Below are 27,457 nucleotides of genomic sequence, written 5' to 3' on the forward strand. Positions count from 1 at the left end.
GCCGGGGGTCGGTGACTCTGACAGCAGAGCTCGGGGCCCCGGTCATGGCGTGCCGTCTCTGAAGCACCGTTCAGTGTGGGTGCAGATGGCCGTGCCGGGCCGGTGTGCCGTCTGCCGGGCTGGAGGACCCTCACGCTGCAGGCAGGGGTGTGGGTGGTGAGGCTGAGCCTCTGGTGTCCTCTGCTGTCCTGACCTCTTGCTCCCCTTGGGGAAGGCGTGGGTGGCCTCCCGTCCTCTGCCCCTTGTGGGAAGAAACGTGAAAATGCACAGATTATAAACTCAGGGAACTGATGAGATTTACAGTCACTGGATTAAAAAAAAAAAAAACTTTAAGAGAGCATTACTGATACATTCACCAACATTTGTTGCATGTCTCTTATGAGCAAGGGACAATTAAGCCCAATCCTGGTCTTCAGAAACATTCTGAAGCAATAATTACCTAGAAGAACATGATTGGATCACTTTAAAGCTGTCATTACAGGGAGAATAAAAATAAAACAGATTTCACAGAGGCAATATGAGAAGCAGTGCGGAACTGAGACAAATTCTGACTCGTGTGCACGCCGTTCTACCAAGTGCATTTTTGTCCCCCCGAAATGTCTGGCCCTAGAGAGAGGAGCAGCACGCCTCTTCAGTTTCTGCTGGATCTCAGGCCAGTTGTTGAGTCAGAATTCCCTCCACATTGGCGGGGGTTTCCAGGGGCAGGGAACCACCTGCGAGTCAGATAAGGGAAGGAGTGGGAACGTAGGGCCATCGTCGGTGCTGGGGCCACAAGCTGCCATTTGGAAGGAACCTGAGAGTGAGAGCAGCTGAACCAGGAAGTCCTCCCGTCCCTGTGTCCTGTGCACGCTGGCCGTGCAGTGTTTACAGTTACTTCCTCCCTAAACACAGCAGCGAGGTCCCCTGCAGACCAGGAAGTCCTCCCATCCTGTGTCCTGTGCACGTTGGCCGTGCAGTGTGTACAGTTACTTCCTCCCTAAACACAGCAGCGAGGTCCCCTGCAGACCAGGAAGTCCTCCCGTCCCTGTGTCCTGTGCACGCTGACCGTGCAGTGTGTACAGTTACTTCCTCCCTAAACACAGCAGCGAGGTCCCCTGCAGACCAGGAAGTCCTCCCGTCCCTGTGTCCTGTGCACGCTGACCGTGCAGTGTGTACAGTTACTTCCTCCCTAAACACAGCAGCGAGATCCCCTGCAGACCAGGAAGCCCTCCCGTCCCTGTGTCCTGTGCACGCTGGCCGTGCAGTGTGTACAGTTACTTCCTCCCTAAACACAGCAGCGAGGTCCCCTGCAGACCAGGAAGCCCTCCCGTCCCTGTGTCCTGTGCACGCTGACCTTGCAGTGTTGACAGTTACTTCTTCCCTAACACAGCAGCGAGGTCCCCTGCAGACCAGGAAGTCCTCCCGTCCCTGTGTCCTGTGCACGCTGACCTTGCAGTGTTTACAGTTACTTCCTCCCTAAACACAGCAGCGAGGTCCCCTGCAGACCAGGAAGCCCTCCCGTCCCTGTGTCCTGTGCACGCTGACCATGCAGTGTTGACAGTTACTTCCTCCCTAACACAGCAGCGAGGTCCCCTGCAGACCAGGAAGCCCTCCCGTCCTGTGTCCTGTGCACGCTGACCGTGCAGTGTTTACAGTTACTTCCTCCCTAAACACAGCAGCAAGATCCCCTGCAGACCAGGAAGTCCTCCCGTCCCTGTGTCCTGTGCACGCTGACCTTGCAGTGTTTACAGTTACTTCCTCCCTAAACACAGCAGCAAGATCCCCTGCAGACCAGGAAGCCCTCCCGTCCCTGTGTCCTGTGCACGCTGACCATGCAGTGTTGACAGTTACTTCCTCCCTAACACAGCAGCGAGGTCCCCTGCAGACCAGGAAGCCCTCCCGTCCTGTGTCCTGTGCACGCTGACCGTGCAGTGTTTACAGTTACTTCCTCCCTAAACACAGCAGCAAGATCCCCTGCAGACCAGGAAGTCCTCCCGTCCCTGTGTCCTGTGCACGCTGACCTTGCAGTGTTTACAGTTACTTCCTCCCTAAACACAGCAGCAAGATCCCCTGCAGACCAGGAAGCCCTCCCGTCCCTGTGTCCTGTGCACGCTGACCGTGCAGTGTGTACAGTTACTTCCTCCCTAACACAGCAGCGAGGTCCCCTGCAGACCATGGTCTGTGTGACAAGACTGAAGAACACTGAGGAAATGACAGGTCCATCTGGAAGAGCAGGACGCAGGCCTGGAGAGACCGGTAGCGCTCCGCTGGGGGCAGACGCCTGCGTGGCCACAGGGCTGAGTGCTGTTCCAATCCATCCAGAGCCCGTGGCTGGGGTGGGGACGTCAGTCATCCTGGACTGAAACACCTAAGAGACGGATGCCTGCACAAACACGCAGTAGCCACTCTGCCAGCGTGTGTGTGCGGGGAAAGAGAATACATATTTTGACAAATTGATTTTCCTTGTGGTTCTAAAACTGTCTCTTGAAAATAATTTCAAAAAAGTTGTTTTCAAAAACATGCCCAGTGATGATGTTGAAAAGTAGGATTTATTTAAATGTTTCTTGTTGCATGCTTGAAAAACAAGTGGGTGTCACTAGGTGGCCTCTCCTTGTCTGAAACAGAAACATAATTCTACCCTTCGTCTAGCGAGAGGTAACTATTACAATGTCTGCGCGGAAGGCTGGTTAGGAACTAGGAGTACGTAGGTGTTAAGCATCTATTTCCGACGCCCCTGGGCTGATACTGCAGGCGGGTCTGCTGGTCTGGGGTCCCCAGTTCCCACATACCTGCAGCTCTTGGTGAGTCAGCTGCAACAGCCGCCCGCTCGCTGATACCCTGACCTCCGGGGGTCCGAGCCCGCCCCCACCGCGCCTTCCCTACAGACACTGTGCATCGATCAGTGTCCTCTCTTCAAACAAAGTGCTTTTGAAAACATCTAGCTTTCATTTCACACATGGTTTCTTTCTCATCTGTGAAATGATTTATCAGATAGATTTACTTGTCTAAATACACATTTCACTCAATTTTTCAAGGGAGGGTAGGTTATTGATATCGTGGAGGAAAACGCTAGAAAATTAGATTATAATGATTTTTCTCCGGGTCAGAAATTTTCTTAGCATGTGTCACAACCAATTCGAGAAGTCATTAAAACGGAGGGGAAATCCATCCCCACACGACGGAGGAAACAGCACGCTCTTATTATTTCACTGCCGTCCCCGAGTCCCTGTCTCTCGAGGGAGCGGGATCGTTCCAGTCTCCGGCGGTTCCTTCCTCGGCTCCCAGCACTCCGCTCAGGGCCCGTGGTCACCGTGCTCGGACCCAGCCCCCTGCCCAGGGCCCGTGGTCACCCGTGCTCGGACCCAGCCCCCTGCCCAGGGCCCGTGGTCACCCAGGCTCGGACCCAGCCCCCTGCCCGCCTCGCACGGCCCTGTGGATTCCGCGGGTAATTCCCTCACCTCGGCATGCCGCACCCTCACCCATCTGCAAAGTCGTTTTTCCCTGTGAGGTGACACGGCCCCAGGGACCAGGGACGAGGATGTAGGCGTGGGCGGGTGTTGTGTCTACGGTCACAGGACTCCAGGAAATACGGTCTGAGCGCGTGCAGAGTGGACGAGTGAACGAGGCCCCTGGAGCCTGCCTGCCGAGCGTGAGTGTGGATATGGCCTCAGAGCCTGGGACCCACGCTCTTCCAGGCGTGTTCGCCAGTCCTTGAAACCCATTTCACGGTCGTGCAGATGACAGGAAACCAGACTCAGGCCCGGAGTCTCGCGAGAAGCCCCTCGCGGAGGCCACGTTGGAGCTCCTGGGACAAAGCCCACGCACTCTCAGTATCAGACTTGCTGCCGAAGTCATGTCTCCAGCCGTGTGGCCACGTGAGTTGTGTCGTGATTTGAGAAACCGGAAAATGATAACATCATGCATCGGTCAGTCCAAAATATTCAGAGAATGTCATGTTACCTTCGGCCTTCTTCTCAGGAGATGCCAATGGTGATGTTTTGCAGGAACCCCTGAGAGGCACTTTGTTCTGGAAGGAGCCAAGGTCACAGCTGTTAGAGACCTCGGTCCCTGCATCTGGAGTTCAGATAAACATCTGCAACATGACATTCTCCTCCTGCATGAGGCTGACCACGACGCTAAGATCTGAATGTTAGGAAAAGTCTTTGCACAAGTCTCACTTGGCGATTCTCCTTTGTGGGGAGACTTGCATTTTAGAAGTCAAGCTATTAACCTAAACATCTGAAACATGAAGCAGTCTGTGTGGTTTTAACGGCCTGATGTTTCTGTGAGCTACGATCAGTGAGGCTCTGTCCGTGGTGCTCTGGACCTTCAGGCTACAGTCCGGCCACAGGACAGCGAGACACAGTGGACAGGAGGGACCTGAGCCCCAAGTGCCTGGCTGGAGGCGGGAGCCCCAGGAGGAGCTGGCGGGGAGTGTGGGAGCAGGGACAGGGGACCCCGGCTGAGCTGTGAGGGAAGCTGTGGAGGCTGCCAGCTCCCAGAGGTGACTTCCGAGGGCGGGTGCACGACGAGGACACGCGTGGCGGGACGGACCGAGAGGGCGGTGCGTGTAAGGCGTGTGTCTGCAGGAGGAGCCCCACGTGGTGACTTCCGAGGGCACATGACAAGGACACGCGTGGCAGGACGGACCCAGAGGGCGGTGCGTGCACGGCGTGTGTCTGCAGGAGGAGCCCCACGTGGTGACTTCCGAGGGCGGGTGCACGACGAGGACACGCGTGGCGGGATGGACCGAGAGGGCGGTGCGTGTAAGGCGTGTGTCTGCAGGAGGAGCCCCACGTGGTGACTTCCGAGGGCACACGACGAGGACACGCGTGGCGGGACGGACCGAGAGGGCGGTGCGTGCACGGCGTGTGTCTGCAGGAGGAGCCCCACGTGGTGACTTCCGAGGGCACACGACGAGGACACGCGTGGCGGGACGGACCGAGAGGGCGGTGTGTGCACGGCGTGTGTCTGCAGGAGGAGCCCCACGTCCTGCGGGAGGTGCTTGGGCAGCAGTAGGGGTGCTCAGGGCTCCCCGAGCATGCAGCCGCCTTTGTCTCAGAAGCACCTGTTGTAAAGTCCGTCGGTGCCCTCTCCTGCCAGAGCCACCCCCTCGTGGGTGGGAGGACCTCCGTCCTGGCTGCCCGTCTCTCCGCCATCGTCCAGCTGAGCTTGTCCGGAACGACAGGTCACGATGGCCTGACACAGGAACCCGATTCCTGACGCGTCATCCAGGGTCCCTGCGCTTCACAGCTGAGGGCAGCTCGTGCGGTCATGGCCTGTCCCCGAAGCAGGAGCTCACTTGACAGCAGGGGGGTCCAATCAGAGATGCAGGCAGGAGGGTCTGCATGGTCCCCATGGCAGCAGTCGGGGCCGGTTACCACAGGGAACAGTTGTTTAACTGACAGACCAGCGAACCGTCCGAGTGGACGTTCACCCCGTGACCGAAGTCCCCAGTGGTGACAGAAGTGAAGGCAGGTGTGCACAGGTGGATGGGCGAGTCCGAGCAGACCCGGAGACGCAGCAGGGACCGAGCTGTGGGCGGGACCCTGGGCCGTGAGCACGTGGCAGAAACTGGGAACTCGCTGGACCCGATGAGGTGATCTCGGGGACGCCTGCAGTGAGCGCCACGTGGGCATTCTTTGGCACCAGGCCCAGCAGTTGTGCCAAAGCCCCTGAGCGCCTGGCCGGGCGCAGCTGCGTCCTCACAGAGTCCACGACATGGACCCGGGGCCCCGGGGCTGCCCCAGCACACGGCAGGAGGGATGTTTGTTTATTCTCTGGAGAGGGGTCCGCTGGCCGGGCCCACTGCTGCCCGGTGCCTGGCCCCACACACAGCTCCGTTCCCGCCCACTGCCCACTGCCCACTGCAGGGGCCTGGGAGGGGAGGGCAGCCTCCCACCACGCTCACGGGACAGGACGCGCCCCAGCTGCTGGCCGTGGGCTGCGCGGCCTCTGCGTTCAGCCCCGTCCGACCTGTGCTCTTCGGGGGAGAATCCGAAAGGTTAACCCAGCGTGAGGCGGCCCCGTCTTAGGTGTGGGGGCCCCACAGCACGTCCCCCGCACTCTGGGCAGATAACACAGCGTGAGGCGGCCCTGTCTTAGGTGTGGGGACCCCACAGCACGTCCCCCCGCACTCTGGGCAGATAACACAGCGTGAGGCGGCCCCGTCTTAGGTGTGGGGGCCCCACAGCACGTCCCCCGCACTCTGGGCAGATAACACAGCGTGAGGCGGCCCCGTCTTAGGTGTGGGGACCCCACGGCAGGTCCCCCCGCACTCTGGGCAGATAACACAGCGTGAGGCGGCCCCGTCTTAGGTGTGGGGGCCCCACAGCACGTCCCCCGCACTCTGGGCAGATAACACAGCGTGAGGCGGCCCCGTCTTAGGTGTGGGGGCCCCACAGCACGTCCCCCGCACTCTGGGCAGATAACACAGCGTGAGGCGGCCCCGTCTTAGGTGTGGGGACCCCACGGCACGTCCCCCGCACTCTGGGCAGATAACACAGCGTGAGGCGGTCCTGTCTTAGGTGTGGGGACCCCACGGCACGTCCCCCGCACTCAGGGCAGATAACACAGCGTGAGGCGGCCCCGTCTTAGGTGTGGGGACCCCACAGCACGTCCCCCCGCACTCTGGGCAGATAACACAGCGTGAGGCGGCCCTGTCTTAGGTGTGGGGACCCCACGGCAGGCCCCCCGCACTCTGGGCAGACACTCGAGCCTCTAAAATTCACATCACGAGCCTGCACTGGAGCTCAGAGCCGCCTGCGGGCTGCACACCACAGGCTCATACGCCTAATGATTCTCTTTCCACTGAGAGGTCAGTGGGGTTTTTCTTCCTAGTTCTGCCTTCATTAACAGGCAGGTGTGGAATTCAGAGAGGTGTGTGGGGTTTTTAGAAGTAATTTCACTAATCTGGGCTGACTGACCGTCAACGTAGCCCCTGGGCTCTGTGCACATTGTCACCGTGGAGCCGAATGGAGCTAATAACTGATGGGGGTGCCGCCCCGCCCCGGCGAACAGCAGCACCGGGAACCGCGGGTCCTCAGGGCCAGACGGTACCGCGCAGGAGGCTGGCGTTGAATAAGAACTTGATTTCACGAATGAGAACAACGAACAAATGAGTGAATTTAAGAAGGATGTTCTCGCCCTAACTGCTGTGAGCTGGGCACAGGGACAGGAGACTCCGGGCTGAGCTGTGAGGGAAGCTGCCCGCAGCTTGTGGTCGGCCGACCTGGGAGTGACGTCTCTGCATTTGGAGGGGAGTGGAGAAGAGCCGGACGACAGAGCATCCCGTGTCACGTCAGTAACACCTTGCCTGCGCGGCGACCGGTGCACACCTGGGCGTGTGGGTTCAGGGACGGTCCTGCCGTGATCTGTGGAGTTTCCGTTGTCTCAGAGCCGGAAGCACTCACCTCTCTGGCTCCAGAAGTCAGGCTGGGAACCACGATGCCGTGAACCCTTGAGGAAAAGACAGTAAACCAGCCAGCTGCCGTCTCCCCGCGGCCTCGCCTCCAGGCTGTGCTGTGGGGCACATCCGGGGACCTGCCAGTGTCGTACCGTCCCCAGGGGCTCCACATGCGCACAGAGCCCCGCTGTCCCCGTCCTGAGCTCTGAGTGTCGACTCCGCCGCCCGCAGCCGTGGACGGCAGGCGCACGGAAGGCAGGTCTGAGGGTGGGTCCTCGTCTCGGGATTGACGGCTGGTTCTCCTTCCCGTCACAGCCCCCTGAGTCTCGGGCTGCGTCGTCCGTGTCACAGGTTTGGGGCTTCCAACTTTGTCATCAAACTGTGGGACACGCGGGCGAGAGGCAGGCCGAGCTGCCTGAGCCTCCGGAGAGGAAGTCCGTCACCACGTACACGTTGCTGTTACCTGGCCAGCAGCCTCTGCTTTCTCATTTCACTGATTGTTTCCATGGAAGGTCATTTTCTTTTCCTTGAACGAAGAGACAGTGGTAACCCGACACACACTAGCTTACGCAGGTCAGCAGTGTACAGCCACCGTGTGCCATCCACAGAGGTGAAAATCAGTCATCTCACCACCAAACAGAACGCCACCCAAGAGTTACCAAGCCCCAGATTCTGATACAACTTCAATAAGGATTTCATGCACAAGCAAGCGTCCCCAATGAAGCCACACACACGCGTATCGATCGTGAGGACACGTGGCGGGTGCTGCCCGCTCTGCCATGTGCAGCTTCTCCCAGAACAGATTCATCCAGGTCACCCGAGCGGGGTCCCTGTTACTGGTCTGTCAGCGTCTCCGCTGAAAAAACTGTTCTTGTCAAACATGCTTTTCATCTAAGTTTAAAGCCGCCCGTCCTCAGAGGCCAGGACGTCCCGGGTCTTACTGAGCAGGGACTAGAGAGAACAGAGCGCTCTGTTCTGCACGCTCCTGTTTCCTCTGGTGACCCGGTCACCACACCCTGCGGGCAGCGTCCCCACCAACGCGCCCCTGTCGCTGTCCCTCATTTACTGTCCGGCCCTTCGAACGTCCTGCGCCCAGAAGCTTCCGTGACTCTTCACGTCGTCACGGTTGGTTGGCTCTCAGTTTTTCTTTCAGGAGATCCAAGCTCTTGGTGAGTGAGGGGGTCTTTCTCTGTAACATTTGAAATGAAGACAGGACGAGGCGCGAACAGGGAAGCAGCTGTCGTCCTCGGCTTGGTCTGCAGGGTGTCAGTGCTGGCGAGACGACCGGTTCCCGCTCATCAACGCGTGTGAAGCAGGGGCCTCAGCTGCTGACCCGTCGTGATGCGTTGCCCCGCACCTGGTGGCCCAACCGGCTCCTGTACCTTGAGGGACAGCGGCGTGCACACGCCCGTGGGATGTGGTCTCTGTCCTGTTTCCTTCACACTTAGGTTTTGCAACTAACATTAATGAACGTGTCAAAACAGCTTTAACCTTTTCTGCTGAATCTTGTGCCTTCAGAGTTGGGTTTTTCCGATAGGCAGACTCGTTTATGGACTTTCGCGGGCTTGATTGCTGTAACTGCTTTCATGCTGTTATCTGTGAGGCTCTAATTAAGAGTGCAATGGATTTGAGTGCGGCTGTTACATTCAAAGAGAACGCCACGCTTGCCGTTCAGAATGTCTTTTATCTTGATTGCGTATTTGTGCTTTGTAAGGTAGAGGCTAATTTTTTAAATTTCCTTTTTGGCTTGTAAATGACTTCCGAGGACTGAATTCAGAGACGCTGTCCAACATTCCAGGGGTAGAGGAGGAATCAGACGTGCACTTGAAGTAACGATGTGTTCACACTCGAGAGTCAGGGGCGAGTGTGGGCCGGGCAGCTGGCGCCTCCGTCCCGGGGAGGTCAGCTTGTCCAGCAAGGACACTCCCTCCAGCAGATTTGCTCGCCCCGCCCTCTGGGGAGCTCAGGGGAGGCCTGACCCCGAGTTCGAGTTCGTTCTTTCCGGTCGGCAGGAGCCGGCAGTGATGCAGACTGGTTGTGGAACGCTCCGGAACATCTGATGTCTGGAGTGTTGAGCTCCTTGTCCCTGCGGTCACGTCAGCGGTGTCTGACTGTCAAGCAGAAAACTGGGTTTTAATTGTAGCTTAGATACTTGGCTAGTTCAGAAGTTTGGGCGCCTGAAACTGGGCTCCTGGCTGTGCTGCTGGGCCGTGGTCTCGAGGGCAGCCCGTGCGTGTGCTGGAGAGGAGCCCCGAGTCAGGAGCACTGTCCCCCCGGCAGTGGCGGCCACAGCCCCTCCCGCCTTCCTGCCTGAGGGCGCTCTGACTCGGGGCTCCGAGCTGTTCCTCAGGAAGGGTCCTGGGGGCGTGGCCCCGACCCAGGCCCACCAGGAAGGCACGCACGCCCCTGCAGGCCTCCCCCGGGCCTCCGGCTCCCACAGGGAAGGACTGACCCCCCTGAGCACAGTGTCCTCTCAGCACCTGACTTTCAGCTCAACGGTTTCTACAGAACCCTTCCTGACACGCGGCCCGTGCACGGTTCCTTTTGAGCTTGGCCAGGGGGCTGCCCTGTCTGGGGCACGGAGGTCCCTGCTGCGCCGTTCGCCCTCGAGGGGAAGCTCCCTCCTCCTCCCCGCCTGTCGGAGGCTGTCACCAAAACCCAGACTGACCCGGCAGGGGGTCAGCAGACACGGGTGTTTCGCTCTCTGTCCCTGGAGGTAGGACGCCACTTGCAAAGCCCAGGGAATTCATACCATTGTACCCGCGGCCGTGACAGGCGCCAAAGCCAGAGGGCCGCTTACGCCTGGGCTCAAAAAACAAAGTAAAATAAAAAGAGAGTAGTCAGGTGTTCAGCACCCCTGAGACCTAAGCAACCATTTAATTGTCTATTTCAAAGGCATTTGATCAATTATCATGAAATAAACCCAAAGTGACGTTTAGAGATCTCTGTCTCTGTTGATTCATCTGCTTTTTAAAGATGTACAAATAGAATTCCAGTGCTAAATTAAATTTAAATATAAATGATAGCACAGCCTGTGACTAATAATCTTAGCTTTGATGAGTTTATTCTAATGGGGTATTCATATACACAGAATGAAGACAATTACTTTTGCCCAAACCATCCAACTGAATAATTGAATGTTTTTCTTGAATGTGTAAAGTGATTTTTAAAATTGTTTATTTTTAACCCATGGCAGCAAATTAACATGATCCAATGATCATTTTCAGTTCTTTCTTGACCACCTTTCCCACCCTCTAGTCCTCACTGTGCTGGGCCACCCAGGAGCACACAGTCTGCCACAGGACCACAGGGGCCAGCAACCTCGCTGTGCCGGGCCACCCAGGAGCACACGGTCTGCCACAGGACCACAGGGGCCAGCGACCTCGCTGTGCCGGGCCACCCAGGAGCACACGGTCTGCCACAGGACCACAGGGGCCAGCGACCTCGCTGTGCCGGGCCACCCAGGAGCACACGGTCTGCCACAGGACCACAGGGGCCAGCGACCTCGCTGTGCCGGGCCACCCAGGAGCACACGGTCTGCCACAGGACCACAGGGGCCAGCGACCTCGCTGTGCCGGGCCACCCAGGAGCACACGGTCTGCCACAGGACCACAGGGGCCAGCGACCTCGCTGTGCCGGGCCACCTAGGAGCACACGGTCTGCCACAGGACCACAGGGGCCAGCGACCTAGCTGTGCCGGGCCACCCAGGGACACACGGCTCTGCCACAGGACCACAGGGGCCAGCAACCTCGCTGTACCGGGCCACCCAGGAGCACACGGTCTGCCACAGGACCACAGGGGCCAGCAAGGGTTTGTCCGAAGACGGGGCGACTGAGTGAACAAAGGAATGAAGGCACGCTCAGGTTTCCCGAGAGATCTGGTCTCCACGTCATTTTCTTTGCCAAAAATATTTTATGTATGGCTATTTTTATTTACTCAGGACTGATGCCCAAGACTTAATTTTTATATTATAGAATTCAAACCATTCAGTTAACCAGAAATATAAAAGGGATTTATTGTTGTGCTATAAAGAGCTCCATTCAGGGCCTGACCTGTGGTGGTGCAGTGGATAAAGCGTCGACCTGGAACACTGAGGTCACCGGTTCAAAACCCTGGGCTTGCCTGGTCAAGGCACATATGGGAGTTGATGCTTCCTGCTCCTCCCCCTTCTCTCTCTCTCTTTCTCTCTTTTTAATATGAATAAAATCTAAAAGAAAATAAACAACAGACATCCATTAGGAAGCATGTGGGTGCCATGTCACACGTATGTGGGCCGCTGTGAGAGTGACATAGGGACATGCCACGTGTGTGCTAAATGCGCATCTCACACCCTCCAGCACAGATCCCATTTCAGCTGCTCCGGCCCAGGGAAGAGCGTCTGGTTCTGTGCCGGAAGTCGTGTGTCTTTCTGCATCTGTCCCTTTCACTCATGTAGAACCTGCTCTCAGCGTTCCATACCCATCATTTATTTCTACTGAGTCTGTGTGTTCATTTTCCCACAGGACATGACAGAGAGAATCCTAAGGACAAAATGCTGAATATTTTCAGGGACTTAAAAATGTTTCTCCAGCCCTGGCCAGTGGGCTCAGCGCTAGAGCATCAGCCTGCTGTGTGGGTGTCCCGGGTTTGATTCCCAGTCAGGGCACACAGGAGAAGTGCCCATCTGCTTCTCCACCCCTCTTCTTCCCTCTTCTCTTTCTCTATCTATCTCTCTTCCCCTCTTGCAGCCATGGTTTGATTGGTTGGAGTGAGTTGGACCTGGTGCTGAGGATGGCTCCCTGGCCTCCACCTCTAGTGCTAAAAAAAATGGCTCAGTTGCTGAGCAACAGAGCAACAGCCCAGAGGGGCAGAGCATCGCCCCCTAGTGGGCATGCCGGGTGGATCCCAGTCGGGCGCATGCGGGAGTCTGTCTCTCTGCCTCCCCGCTTCTCACTAAAATAAATTTTTTAAAAAATGTCTCTCCAGGACACCTATATACTACACCAAGATGTTGATGGCTCAGACCCTGTGGTGGGAAACTTTCCCTGGGCCTCTCAGCTAAGCACCCCACACGTGTTCGAGAGAACCTAGGTCCTAGAAGGCTGTCACAGGGGCGTCCCTTGCAGGGGCCCCAGGGCCGGAGCTGGGACATGACTCCAGCAGGCGGCCACCCCGTCTCAGGACAAGGAGGAAGCTGCCCCTCGCCTGTTTCTACAGCACACCCAGGACTGAGTCCCACACAGAACTGGGGGAGGTTGAACGCAGCAGTCCGTGTCCACAGGAACGCAGACGCTGGCCTTGGGCACATGCTCATCAGTCAGCTGTTCCCAAGAAACAGAAACACTTTCCATGTCCATTCAGGAATTTTCTCCCGTTCAAAGTCGAGCGGTAGCACACGATCGGCCGCTCCTGGCTGGCTGCTTCTCAGCGCACCTGCTGTCACAGCTGAGTGACCGTCTCCTCCCCTTGTCTGTGCAGATGGCCGGATTGCACACCATCATTATTCGACTCAAACAGAACAAAAACTGCCCATGCTTCTCTGAGTCTCTAGAGGAATGCCTTGAATACGGCCCGTTTCCAGCCCTGTTCCTGTGCAGGCTGATTCACGTGTGGGAGAAAGTGTTCTTAAAACACAAACAATTTTAGTTGTTTCTCTGGTAGAGTTACAGCCTGCTTCTCTTGCACGGTCTTGTTTCCACCCTGCTGAGCTCCTTTGCCTGCATGCATTTAACAATGTGTCCATTGCATTTAACAATATATCCATTGCACTTAATATAGTGTCCTTTGCATTTAACCGTGTGTCAATGTCCAACTTTTACGCCTTAAACTCGGATCCCCTCGACAAGGCAGACCCATTTTGCTTTGTTTGCCAAAGTGTATGAGTTATTATTAAGAAATTAATCCTTGTGCTCAGGTGAAGAAATAACTGCAGGCCCAGGAGTAGAGCAAGTCTGGTGATCAGAGGAGCAGAGCAAGGGGCTTCCTGGTGGGGGCAGGGGACATGGGGAGCCCGGCTTCATCTGCCCCTCTCAGGACAGGTGTGTGTGTGTCTGGGCACCGAGCCAACAAGCAGTCCTCGCAGCCCACCTGCATGGTGCCTCTGCTCCGCGCTGTCACGAGGGCCCCGGCCTCTTCCAGGAAAGCACTGTGGGGAGTTCTTCCTCGCCTAGCGTCGCGTCAGAATGAAGTCCTTGGGAAAGTTTATCCTGGCTGTAAAAATGAGTAACTCTCCGAGCCCGGCAAGTGTTCCCAGAGCATCCTGGTGGCTTCTAAGAGACTCTTAAAGAGATCTCACTGCAGGTGCATCTGTCTCTCTGGTCGACTCACGGCCCAGTGGGCATGTGCAGACGTGTGCTGGGCGGGGTTCCGGGGAGGTGGCTGCTCTGGCCAGAGGTGAGGTCGCAGGGCAGGATGGATTTGAGGCCCACTGCCCCTCTCAGTGGGTGGGCTCTACATTTGTACCCAGTGGGTGTACACACGTGGGAATAGTTTCCTGATGTGATACGTTTTCTCTGTTACAGAAATACCTATTCATTGTGGGCACGGTCAGCTCCACAGAGAGCTAGAAAGCACAGCCCAGGTGGTCGTGATGGACAGCTGGGTGCCTCTAACCCTCTTCACAAATACATTCTGTTCTAGTCTGTACGTGATTTGGAATATTCTGCTGATGGTTTCTGTGCGGGGAGGGGCGGGGGGTGTGCTGGGGAGTGACCACGTGGACACTGCTGATGGTTTCCGTGCAGGGAGTGTGCTGGGGAGTGACCACGTGGACACTGCTGATGGTTTCCGTGCAGGGGAGTGTGCTGGGGAGTGACCACGTGGACACTGCTGATGGTTTCCATGCAGGGGAGTGTGCTGGGGAGTGACCACGTGGACACTGCTGATGGTTTCCGTGCAGGGAGGGGCGGAGGTGTGCTGGGGAGTGACCACGTGGACACTGCTGATGGTTTCCATGCGGGGAGGGGCGGAGGTGTGCTGGGGAGTGACCACGTGGACACTGCTGATGGTTTCCATGCGGGGAGGGGCGGAGGTGTGCTGGGGAGTGACCACGTGGACACTGCTGATGGTTTCCATGCGGGGAGGGGCGGGGGTATGCTGGGGAGTGACCACATGGACACTGCTGATGGTTTCCGTGTAGGGAGGGGCGGAGGTGTGCTGGGGAGTGACCACATGGACACTGCTGATGGTTTCCATGCAGGGAGGGCGGGGAGTGTGCTGGGGAGTGACCACGTGGACACTGCTGATGGTTTCCGTGCAGGGGAGTGTGCTGGGGAGTGACCACGTGGACACTGCTGATGGTTTCCATGCAGGGGAGTGTGCTGGGGAGTGACCACGTGGACACTGCTGATGGTTTCCGTGCAGGGAGGGGCGGAGGTGTGCTGGGGAGTGACCACGTGGACACTGCTGATGGTTTCCGTGCAGGGAGGGGCGGAGGTGTGCTGGGGAGTGACCACGTGGACACTGCTGATGGTTTCCATGCGGGGAGGGCGGGGAGTGTGCTGGGGAGTGACCACATGGACACTGCTGATGGTTTCTGTGCAGGGAGGGTGGGGAGTGTGCTGGGGAGTGACCACATGGACACTGCTGATGGTTTCCATGCAGGGAGGGCGGGGAGTGTGCTGGGGAGTGACCACATGGATACTGCTGATGGTTTCCGTGCAGGGAGTGTGCTGGGGAGTGACCACGTGGACACTGCTGATGGTTTCCGTGCAGGGGAGTGTGCTGGGGAGTGTGCTGGGGAGTGACCACGTGGACACTGCTGATGGTTTCCATGCAGGGAGGGCGGGGAGTGTGCTGGGGAGTGACCACATGGACGCTGCTGATGGTTTCCGTGCAGGGGAGTGTGCTGGGGAGTGTGCTGGGGAGTGACCACGTGGACACTGCTGATGGTTTCCATGCAGGGAGGGCGGGGAGTGTGCTGGGGAGTGACCACATGGACGCTGCTGATGGTTTCCGTGCAGGGGAGTGTGCTGGGGAGTGACCACGTGGACACTGCTGATGGTTTCCATGCAGGGAGGGCGGGGAGTGTGCTGGGGAGTGACCACATGGACGCTGCTGATGGTTTCTGTGCAGGGGAGTGTGCTGGGGAGTGTGCTGGGGAGTGACCACATGGACGCTGCTGATGGTTTCCGTGCAGGGGAGTGTGCTGGGGAGTGACCACGTGGACGCTGCTGATGGTTTCCGTGCAGGGAGGGTGGGGAGTGTGCTGGGGAGTGACCACGTGGACGCTGCTGATGGTTTCCGTGCAGGGAGGGTGGGGAGTGTTCTGGGGAGTGACCACATGGACACTGCTGATGGTTTCTGTGCAGGGAGGGTGGGGAGTGTTCTGGGGAGTGACCACATGGACACTGCTGATGGTTTCTGTGCAGGGAGGGTGGGGAGTGTTCTGGGGAGTGTGCTGGGGAGTGACCACATGGACACTGCTGATGGTTTCCGTGCAGGGAGGGTGGGGAGTGTTCTGGGGAGTGTGCTGGGGAGTGACCACATGGACACTGCTGATGTTTTCTGTGCAGGGAGGGTGGGAGTGACCACATGGACGCTGCTGATGGTTTCCGTGCAGGGAAGGTGGGGAGTGACCACATGGACACTGCTGATGGTTTTCGTTCTGGGAGTGTGCTGGGGAGTGTGCTGGGGAGTGACCACATGGACACTGCTGATGGTTTTCGTGCAGGGAGGGCGGGGAGTGACCACATGGACACTGCTGATGGTTTCTGTGCGGGGGGTGTGCTGGGGAGTGACCACGTGGACACTGCTGATTGTTTCCATGCGGGGAGGGCGGGGAGTGTGCTCTTGCTGACGTAGACTCCCACGTTTCTTACAGCCATCTCGTACACAAACTATAAGAAGACCCCACCCCCCGTGCCCCCTCGGACCACCTCCAAGCCCCTGGTCTCGGTGACAGCGCAGAGCAGCACGGAGTCCACGCAGGACGCCTACCAGGACAGCCGTGCCCAGAGGATGCCCCCGTGGCCGCAGGACGGCCGTGGCCTCTACAACTCCACCGACAGTCTGGACAGCAACAAGGCCATGAGCCTGGCGCTGGAGACGGCCGCGGCCCAGCGCCACGCCGCAGACGTCCTGGGTGGCGACCAGGCCATCCTGGTGTCCAAGGCCGAGGAGTTCCTCAGGGGCCACTGCTCGTCCATCGGGATCCAGGTAGCCTCCCTCCGCCGTGCAGAGACGTGTGCCGGCCGCACAGCCCCTGACACGCCAGGCCGGCGCCCCGGGCGTGGCAGAGGCACAGCCTCCGGGGGCAGGGGCGCCAGGTGGGTCCTTGTCCCTCTGGGCAGCCTGCAGGTGCACAGATACGGCCACCCGGGCGGCCGCGACCCAATGCCCCCTCCCGCCCTGAGACGTCACCGAGGGGCCAGTGGTGCTTAGAGAGCACGGAACTCAGTTATTCTGACAGTTAACCCTTTGAGTAGTGAGTCTTTTTCATGCTTGCTGACCCCTGGGAGTGAGAGTTTTTCCAAAAAATGAAATTAGTTACAGTTACAGTTTTATTAACTTGAAATCATGTTTGTTTGATAACCACTTTATAGAAACAAGAAGAACATACATTTGCCTTTTCTTAATGTTGCCTCACACGTTTTTAAAATAAACCAATCATACTCTGGATGGGCAGGAGGCACGAGGACGATCATGAATGTCTGTGCTACTCAAAGGGTTAAGAAGGAATTTTTTGTTAAAATTGGTTTTTCAAAGCTTTCCAGTCTTGTAGCAAAGCAGCCAACTGCGGGGGCTCTGGGGACACACAGGCAGAAAGAGGACGAGGCCGCGGGCGCTGACGGCTCACACCCAGCACGTGCGGGTCGCCAGACATGTGCCCGGGGCTTTGGTTGGGGTTGTAGGGCCGTGTCCTTGGTCTCAGACCCCCGCGGCCCCAGCGCCTGGCCAAGACACAGCTGGTGGTGCACCCCCCCTCCTCCACCACCACAGAGCGTGGCCCTGTCACCTCCCTCCACAGAGCTGGTGGTGCCCCCCTCCTCCTCCACCACAGAGCGTGGCCCTGCCTCCTCCCTCCACAGAGCTGGTGGTGCACCCCCCTCCTCCTCCACCACAGAGCGTGGCCCTGCCACCTCCCTCCACAGAGCTGGTGGTGCCCCCCTCCTCCTCCACCACAGAGCGTGGCCCTGTCACCTCCCTCCACAGAGCTGGTGGTGCCCCCCTCCTCCTCCACCACAGAGCGTGGCCCTGTCACCTCTCTCCACAGAGCTGGTGGTGCCCCCCTCCTCCTCCACCACAGAACGTGGCCCTGCCTCCTCCCTCCACAGAGCTGGTGGTGCCCCCCTCCTCCTCCACCACAGAGCGTGGCCCTGCCTCCTCCCTCCACAGAGCTGGTGGTGCCCCCCTCCTCCTCCACCACAGAGCGTGGCCCTGCCTCCTCCCTCCACAGAGCTGGTGGTGCCCCCCTCCTCCTCCACCACAGAGCGTGGCCCTGCCTCCTCCCTCCACAGAGCTGGTGGTGCCCCCCTCCTCCTCCACCACAGAGCATGGCCCTGCCTCCTCCCTCCACAGAGCTGGTGGTGCCCCCTCCTCCTCCGCAGCCACAGAGCATGGCCCTTCCTCCTCCCTCCACAGAGCTGGTGGTGCACCCCCCCTCCTCCTCCACCACAGAGCGTGGCCCTGCCTCCTCCCTCCACAGAGCTGGTGGTGCCCCCCTCCTCCTCCACCACAGAGCGTGGCCCTGCCACCTCCCTCCATGCAGGCCGCTCCTGACTCTGCTCAGGGCGTCCACTCGAGCCTGTGGGAGGAGCCGGCACACAGACGCCACCTCCAGCTCGTGTCCTGCCCAGGGGCTGTGTGGACAGAGCTGACCCAGACGAAGCTGCCCCTCCCTCTGTCTGGTGGCTGTCCCCAGCCACCCGTGATGTGGTGAGGCAGCGTCCCCATCGAGTCCCTGTGGACAGGGTTCCACTCTCATTCACCCTCACTCCCCGTCGGCCTGTGTCCAGCACTTTTAAAGATCAGGGGCTTCACTGCTGCCGGGAGGAGGGCGCGGCGCTGTGGCCCCGGTGGGCGAGGGCCGTGCTGGGCGTCGGGGACGGGAACAGGCTGGGCGGCCCGCAGCCGGTCCTGAGAGCCGGGTGCCCACACTGTGGTTCGTTGTTTTGTTTAGGACTCTGAGTTCCCAGAGCGTCAGCCATACCTGAGGTCAGATGTAAGTACAAACGCTCACAGCCCAGTTCGCATGAATTCTATTTACCTCCTTTTCTGGACTCCACACACTGCTCTTGTCCCTCCCTGTCTGACGCGAGATGCCAGGCACTGTGCTGGGAGCCCCCTCGTGCAGGGACCCTGGCGGCCCCCTGTGTATAATCGGCCCCATTAATGAGGACGAGACGGGGTCACACAGTCCGGTGACTTCCTGCAGGGCGTCCAGGCTCGTGTGGACAGTTCTAGCACCCGCGTCACGTCTCAAGAGAAGCCGGTGAGGTCCCCAAAGTAACCAGGTGGCTTATAACCAGGTGGCCTCCCGTCCTGGCCACTCCTAAACCTTGCTCCTCTCACTGCCACAGTCCTGCACTCTCCCCTGCCCACTGTCCACAAAGAAGGGTGAGGGTCAGCTTCTGACCACGTGGAGATCTGACTTGATCTGGAAGTCCTGCACACGTTTCAGAAACCTGCACCTTAGCGTGTCGGGCACCATGCCCACCTCCACGTCATCCCGGGGCCCCTGGGCCTTTTCTCGCCCATAGCCCACCCCCGCTCCACCCGCTGACACCATTCCATGCCCACCCCTCCCCAGGGGCCTCTCTGGACGCAGTCTTCCAGACTGCGTGTCCTGTGACAGCTGAGCCGCCCCTGCCACCTCCTGACAGCCCAGCGCCCAGCACAGTGCCTGGCACATAGCCGTGCTCGTCGGTGTGGGATGCGTGTGGACGGGTGGGCGGTCGGTGAGGTGCGTGTGGATGCAGGGTGCACATGTGTGACGGCGAAGTCACCGCAGTCTCCGTGAGCCTGTGACGTAGCAGCAGTCAGACTGAAGTGCGTTGAGCGAAGAGAAAACATCGTGTTGGGGCAGAGAAAGCCCCAGAGGAGAAGCGTTGAGTGGAGGGAGCCAGCGGAGAGCAGAGAGCGAGGAAGGGGCGCGAATGGCGACCAGACGCAGGGAGGGCTGTGCGGGGCTCGGAGGGCGCGGGGCCCACGTCAGTCGTGCCAGCGAGGCGTGAACACGGGCGAGGACAGCCACTGTGCCTGGCCACCACGTGCCCACTCCTCCCAGGACACCGTGTCCCTGGCGTCATCACGGGGGAACTGAGGCTCAGGGGTAAGGGACTTGCCTAAGGGCGCGTGCCCACAGGTGTCCAGCCTCACAGGGGCCTGGAGGCGCCTCCCCCCCAGGGAGGAAGCAGGACGTGGGTGAGCCTGTGGCCGGCGGGCGCTCTGGGCAGCACCACGTGGCCCCACGGCCACTAGACAGGACAGCGAAGCACAGCCCGCGGGGGCCGGGGGGTGTCGTCCACACACACAGGGGAGGGTCCTCCCGTCTCAGTCCGTCCCTCACGCTGGCCGGAGTTCAGGGCTGCCCACACCTTTGGGACGCCCGACCCTGAACAAGACACGGAGCGGGCCCAGACGCCCTGGGACCCCTGTTCACCGCGGGACCTCGCTCCGGGTCTGCGGGCCGGGTCCTGGCGCTGGGCCCTTTCTGACGAGCAGCCCAGCCAGGATCTGTGGTCTCAGCCACCCTGCCCCCACCTCTCGTGACAGCCGTGACATGCACTGTCCTATGTCCGTTTAGTTTTCCTGTGATTCCTCTGTCATTTCAGAGTTTTGCTTTCCTGTGTGTGTGTGTGCGTGTGTGTGTGTGCGTGTGTGTATGTATGTGTGTGTATGTGTGTGTGTGCGTGTGTGTGTGTATACACAGAACTGGGCAGGTACTGACTGTGTGTGTGTGTACACAGAACTGGGCAGGTGCTGCCTGTGTGTGTGTGTGTGTACACAGAACTGGGCAGGTGCTGACTATGTGTGTGTGTGTGTACACAGAACTGGGCAGGTGCTGACTATGTGTGTGTGTGTACACAGAACTGGGCAGGTGCTGACTGTGTGTGTGTGTGTGTACACAGAACTGGGCAGGTGCTGACTATGTGTGTGTGTGTACACAGAACTGGGCAGGTGCTGACTGTGTGTGTGTGTGTGTACACAGAACTGGGCAGGTGCTGACTGTGTGTGTGTGTGTGTACACAGAACTGGGCAGGTGCTGCCTGTGTGTGTGTGTGTACACAGAACTGGGCAGGTGCTGACTATGTGTGTGTGTGTACACAGAACTGGGCAGGTGCTGACTGTGTGTGTGTGTGTGTGTGTGTACACAGAACTGGGCAGGTGCTGACTGTGTGTGTGTGTGTGTGTGTACACAGAACCGGGCAGGTGCTGACTGTGTGTGTGTGTGTACACAGAACCGGGCAGGTGCTGACTGTGTGTGTGTGTGTGTACACAGAACCGGGCAGGTGCTGACTGTGTGTGTGTGTGTACACAGAACTGGGCAGGTGCTGACTGTGTGTGTGTGTGTGTACACAGAACTGGGCAGGTGCTGACTGTGTGTGTGTGTGTGTACACAGAACTGGGCAGGTGCTGACTGTGTGTGTGTGTGTGTGTGTACACAGAACTGGGCAGGTGCTGACTGTGTGTGTGTGTATGTACACAGAACTGGGCAGGTGCTGCCTGTGTGTGTGTGTGTGCACAGAACTGGGCAGGTGCTGACTGTGTGTGTGTGTGTGTGTGTACACAGAACTGGGCAGGTGCTGACTGTGTGTGTGTGTGTGTACACAGAACCGGGCAGGTGCTGCCTGTGTTTGTGTGTGTACACAGAACCGGGCAGGTGCTGCCTGTGTGTGTGTGTGTACACAGAACTGGGCAGGTGCTGACTGTGTGTGTGTGTGTGTGTGTACACAGAACTGGGCAGGTGCTGACTGTGTGTGTGTGTATGTACACAGAACTGGGCAGGTGCTGACTGTGTGTGTGTGTGTGTGTGTACACAGAACTGGGCAGGTGCTGACTGTGTGTGTGTGTATGTACACAGAACTGGGCAGGTGCTGCCTGTGTGTGTGTGTGTGTGCACAGAACTGGGCAGGTGCTGACTGTGTGTGTGTGTGTGTGTGTGTACACAGAACTGGGCAGGTGCTGACTGTGTGTGTGTGTGTACACAGAACCGGGCAGGTGCTGCCTGTGTTTGTGTGTGTACACAGAACCGGGCAGGTGCTGCCTGTGTGTGTGTGTGTACACAGAACTGGGCAGGTGCTGACTGTGTGTGTGTGTGTGTGTGTACACAGAACTGGGCAGGTGCTGACTGTGTGTGTGTGTATGTACACAGAACTGGGCAGGTGCTGACTGTGTGTGTGTGTGTGTGTGTGTACACAGAACTGGGCAGGTGCTGACTGTGTGTGTGTGTGTTCACAGAACTGGGCAGGTGCTGCCTGTGTGTGTGTGTGTACACAGAACTGGGCAGGTGCTGCCTGTGTGTGTGTGTGTACACAGAACTGGGCAGGTGCTGACTGTGTGTGTGTGTGTGTGCGCGCGCACAGAACTGGGCAGGTGCTGACTGTGCCCGACCCTCTGCTGCTGACATCCAGGAACCTTAAGGCCTCCTGCCTCGGTTTCCCGCCGGGAAGATGGGAGCCGTCACACTCTGCGGTGTCAGCCGGGCGTGGCGTGTGCAGTGGCTGCTGAGTGAAGCTGTGTCCTCACCTACTTCTCTGTCCCCCCTAAGGGATATCGGTTTACCCCAGAATCGGCCTCCCCCCCCCAGCAGCTCGTCACAGCGCTTGTGCGAGCAGCGAGCACCTCCCACCGCTGGGCATAGAACACCCGAGGGGTGTGCCGGACGCTCAGTGCCGTGTGCCGGCCTGGCTCCGGCGGGTCCATGAAGGCCAGGACCCCAGCATCCCTCTCGGGTCCCTCCGGAAGCTTTGGCTCAGAGGGCAGCTCATCCGCCCTGACTGCCCGCAGACCCAGGCCACACATGAGATGGCACCAGGGCACACAAGGCCCGCCCCCAGCACGCACATGTGTGCACACCGGCCACACCAAGCTCCTGGTTCTTAACAGGTCACGTTCAGGAACGTGTTCCCCTGACCTGCCACCAGGCATGTGCTCAGGACACCCTCTGGGGAGGGAGGGGAGGGCTCTGGGTCCCCAGGCGCCTGAACCCTCTGCGAGGGCGCCCGCCCCTCCTCTGGGTGACGTCCATTCACCGTGAGCCGCATGCAGGGCCAGTGGAGGCCACACATGAGGCAGCGGCTTTGCAGGGTTGCCTTTCCGCTCCATGTCTAGAACACAGCGGGTTGTGTAGAAATGAAGATAAATGTTAAACTTCTCAAAACTTAAGGTCACGTCCACGTGCCCCCAGAGTTTCCCCGGGACGAGGTCCCATCGGGTCCTGTCCGCTGTGCACAGCGGCGCCTCCTGCTCTCTGTCCTGTCTGCATACAGCTGTCTCCTCTCAGGAGTTCTGAAATAAGTAGATATTTAGTTTATCCCGGCCACAGGCGGATTTATCACACACACACACACCCCATACCTTTACTTTTCTTAGAAAGGGGTATTCCCTGAATTTAATGCCCATGTCTTATAACCTGGCGATCTTAAAAGCTGAGGTCAGAGGACAGCTCATTGATGTTCACAGTGGACATGCTCAAATCTGGCTTCAGACGCAGGGCTTCACGTCACTCCAACGAGGTGCGCGATGTCCCCGCAATAAAGTTGACTGACTTACCCGAGCCCACAGCCAGTAGTGGTAGAATCTCACGGGCTCCAAACATGCCACTTTCCCCGCCCCGTGGCGGTCACTGCAGGAGGTGCTGTGGGGCCGGGAAGGAGGAAGCCCCTCTTGTTAACGTGGGCTGTGGTGGCTCCGTGCTGAGTGTCTGTGACCATGTCTGTCCTGTGTGGCTTCCGTGTTCCGTCTGCATCGAATCACCAGCATCTCTCATGTTGCAGAGTTCACGCCCTCAGCATCACAGCTGTGTCGCGTAAACCATCACTTCCATGTGCACCTGCTCGCCCCCTGCCATGCCCGGTCCACCCCCTGTCCACCCTGGCTTACCCCTCGTCCACCCCTGCTTCACCCCCATTCATCCTGGCTTACCCCTCATCCACCCCCAGTCCACCCCCCGTCCACCCTGGCTTATCCCTCGTCCACCCCTGGTCCACCCCCTGTCCACCCTGGCTTACCCCTGGTCCACCCTCTGTCCACCCTGGCTTACCCCTCGTCCACCCCTGGTCCACCCCCTGTCCACCCTGGCTTACCCCTGGTCCACCCTCTGTCCACCCTGGCTTACCCCTCATCCACCCCCAATCCACCCTCCCGTCCACCCTGGCTTACCCCTCGTCCACCCCTGCTTCACCCCCATTCATCCTGGCTTACCCCTCGTCCACCCCCAGTCCACCCCCCGTTCACCTTGGCTTACCCCTCATCCACCCCTGGTCCATCCCCTGTCCACCCTGCCTTACCCCTCGTCCACCCCTGCTTCACCCCCGTTCACCCTGGCTTACCCCTCGTCCACCCCCAGTCCACCCCCCGTTCACCCTGGCTTACCCCTCGTCCACCCCCGGTCCATCCCCTGTCCACCCTGCCTTACCCCTCGTCCACCCCTGCTTCACCCCCATTCATCCTGGCTTACCCCTCATCCACCCCCAGTCCACCCCCCGTCCACCCTGGCTTATCCCTCATCCACCCCTGGTCCACCCCCTGTCCACCCTGGCTTATCCCTCGTCCACCCCCGTCCACCCTGGCTTATCCCTGGTCCACCCCCGTCCACCCCTGTCCACCCTGGCTTACCCCTCGTCCACCCCCGCGCTGCGCCTTACTCATGGCGTCATGGCGAATGCCCCCCTTTGTCAGAGCTCACAGCGATCTCGCCAGACAAGACTCCTAGACGTGGCGTCCGTGGGGCACGTCCTCTGAGCACTGACAAGAGGCAGTGCTCACTCGTTGCAGACCTCTCTCCACATGTGTGCACAGTGGTTCTGCCGCAGTGTGCATCCGTCCACCCTGACAGTGACACCAGGCTGTGACCATGCTCACAGAAGGCGGGGGCAGGCACACTCAGCAGGGTCTGTGTGGTGGCAGAAACTAGGAAGTGACCATTCACCCCTCCCTGGGGGAGGAATGCACAAATCCAATTATTTTCATAAAGTGGGACCACGGGCAGCTTCGTCCACCCTGACCCGGGACAACGTCCTAAACCAGGGGTCCCATGGCCACCCTCTTGTGTAGAATAAGATCGATGACAATCTTCACACCCAGCACACTTAAGAAATAAAAGTCATTAAAGCCACAGTCCACGTAAAACTGAACAGAAAAACGGTGAGCAGCAGCAGGAGAGGACTTTCCACTGAGAAAGGCCCCCCTCCTGCACAAGCCGTTCGTCTCCCCCCGTCAGAGCACCCGCGAACGAGTGTGACTCCCATGCCCACTTTCAGTCACACCACAAAAACGGGGCGTGCCCCGGGCTCAGGAACCACGGGGAGCTGCTGGGGCTGGCCACAGAGGGTCGATGCCAAGCACGTCTGAGGCCGGCTTGATCCGGCTTCAGCACACTGCGCACCCCTGGGCAAGTGACTCCCCATCTCTGGTTCCTCAGCTGCTCAGTGCAGCTGGGAACGCCTGCGGGTGTCCTGTGGACTGCGTGTTTGTCGTGTTCTTAGCGTAGTGCCTGGTGAAGAGAATGTCAACATCAGCCACCAGTGTCACCACTTCTGGGAGCCTTGGCCGGGCTCTGAGCAGCCGCACGTGACGGTCATGACTGCTAAGGCAGCTCCGTCTCGTAACTCACAGGAGAGGTGTCACTCTGTGTGCCATGGTCTGTGTCGCCCTGGTAGCGGGCATTCATATGTTTAAGAAAAAACGTGTCTTAAACCTTAGTTGTGACATTTTGGATTGGGGTCAAAGGCCTGTTGATCCAATTGGTCATATTTCTCGTGAAACAAGAAAGGGCCAGTGGGGGGCGGGGACATTTGTGGCTAAACCAACCCTTTGGTTTCACAGACTTGTCGTACTGAGAGTTTGGGGGGTTTCTGTTTGTTTTTATAAAATGCGCTATGTTAGAGTTCCCTCGTGTTAACATCACTCTCAGAAGCAGATTTAGGTCAGTTGAGGCCCCAGGCAAAGGAAATATTGGGCCTCTTAATAAAAAGAGAGCTAGATGGAAATAAAAATACACGTTAACCATATATATATATATATATATATATATATATATATTTTGTGTGTGTGTGTGTGTGTGAGTGTTTCTGAAGTTGGAAACAGGGAGACAGTCAGTCAGACTCCCGCATGCGCCCGAATGGGATCCACCCGGCATGCCCACCAGGGGGCGATGCTCTGCCCATCTGGGGCGTCACTCTGTTGTAACCAGAGCCATTCTAGCACCTGAGGCAGAGGCCATGGAGCCATCCTCAGCGCCCAGGCCATCTCTGCTCCAATGGAGCCTTGGCTGCGGGAGGGGAAGAGAGAGAGACAGAGAGGAAGGAGAGGGGGAGGGGTGGAGAAGCAGATGGGCGCCTCTCCTGTGTGCCCTGGCCGGGAATTGAACCTGGACTCGTGCACACCAGGCCGATGCTCTATCACTAAGCCAACCGGCTGGGGCCTTAACCATATTTTTGAATAAGTAAAAGATATTATGTACTATTCATGTTAAAATTGCACATAGGAAACCAAACTTGGTGTCATTAGAACAAAGTGTCAAGTTGGGGTTTTGAGGGGCCCTTTGGAAGTTGGGGCCCAGGCACATGCCATTAAATCCGCCTCTGGTCACTCTGCTGACAACCATTAAAGGGCTTTGCCGGTTTGGGGAGACCTCTGGGCAGACACAGGCACAGCCTCTGTCCTGTTCCGATGCCACCGTGCCGGCCGGGCACAATCCTGTTAGCGGTGTGCCACAGCTGCCTGTGAGCAGACGGGCGTGCCTCCTCCGTGTTCCTGTTCTGCCCCTCCGTGTGTTTGTATGTGGTGCAGACGTCAGTATCAGTGTTAGATTGCGTGTTTGTCATCAGCCCCGCCTGGTTCCTGCTGGACTTACCTTCTTCCCTGTGGGCTGCGGTGAGGGTTCTCGTGTCCTGTAATAACACAACCCAGCAAAGCCTATTTTTTGCCTGAGCTGAACAGTTTTATGTGCGTACATTGAAAAGACCAGAGTTCGGGCAGTTGTGTAAAACGTGAGGAAACACGGTAGCCGAGTAATCACCCACGTGAGTGCGTTTCCCTCTCCCTGGGATCAGCCCGGGCGCGAGCTCCTCCGTGTCCCCCAGACGGGCGTGACTAGTGACAGCAGGTGACCACACACAGAGACAGCCCCTCGCCCAGGTCCCTGGTCTCGGTTCTAAAGTAAGGTGTTCTGTGTTGACTCAGGTGGAAACGGGCACAGACTCGGACACGGAGAGCCGCGGCCTACGGGAGTACCACTCGGTCGGCGTGCAAGTGGAAGACGAGAAGCGGTAACTCCGCCCCTCCCGCCACGCGCTGCGTGTCCCCGTGAGAGCTGCTGGTGCACACGGGTGCACACGGGCGGCCGGGCTCGGCCCGGGCTCCACCGGCAGTGCACGCGTGTGCAAGCAGAGCCCGTGTTTATACTGTCCGTTTCCATCGTGCACGTATGACTTAGCGTCCACGTGTGTCTTATCTTAGCAAGAGGCGGGCAGTGACTCCTCTGAAGCTGTTGAGCCCCTGTGACCCAGCGAGGCTGATGGCTCGGGACTCGGTCCTTTGTCGGGGGGGGGGAGCAGCTGCACGCCCCCAGCTCAGGGTGTTAAAGGGAGGGGAGCACAGGGAGTCGGGGAGGGGTGGGGGGCTCACTGCCATGGCTCCTCCTCAGAGGGAGCCCTCCAGCTCCAGAGTGCAGGGACGTCCACCACACAGGTATAGTTTCTGTAACCTGAGCAGGGGCGTTGTTTATGTGTAAGATTGTATCTCTTCTAAACTCCTAAGAACACATTGTAATCATCCGTGCATCTTGAACTTCAGCCAGCACCTAGCCGGGAAGCCCGATGCTGTCACTCACAGGGGAGGTTTCTAGGGCCCGCCCACCCTGCAGAGCTTCCAATGGCAAAGAAGTTCGACCATAGATAGCAGCTGCCCGGGTTCCCAGCAGACCTCTG

General features: G+C 58.5%; 1 protein-coding gene across 2 annotated transcripts in view; it reads left to right on the forward strand.

The window, feature by feature from the left end:
- Positions 1–27,457, forward strand: part of DLGAP2 (DLG associated protein 2) — a 464,829-nt gene that overhangs the window by 408,955 nt on the left and 28,417 nt on the right. For both annotated transcript variants that reach the window (XM_066237265.1, XM_066237266.1), the window contains 3 exons: positions 16,186–16,520; positions 18,484–18,525; positions 26,712–26,797. In XM_066237265.1, coding sequence (XP_066093362.1) covers positions 16,186–16,520; positions 18,484–18,525; positions 26,712–26,797 — 463 coding nt within the window. The remainder of the gene's footprint in view (positions 1–16,185; positions 16,521–18,483; positions 18,526–26,711; positions 26,798–27,457) is intronic.

The sequence above is a fragment of the Saccopteryx bilineata genome, chromosome 6 (genome assembly GCF_036850765.1).
Source record: "Saccopteryx bilineata isolate mSacBil1 chromosome 6, mSacBil1_pri_phased_curated, whole genome shotgun sequence".
In the NCBI taxonomy this organism is placed as follows: domain Eukaryota; kingdom Metazoa; phylum Chordata; class Mammalia; order Chiroptera; family Emballonuridae; genus Saccopteryx; species Saccopteryx bilineata.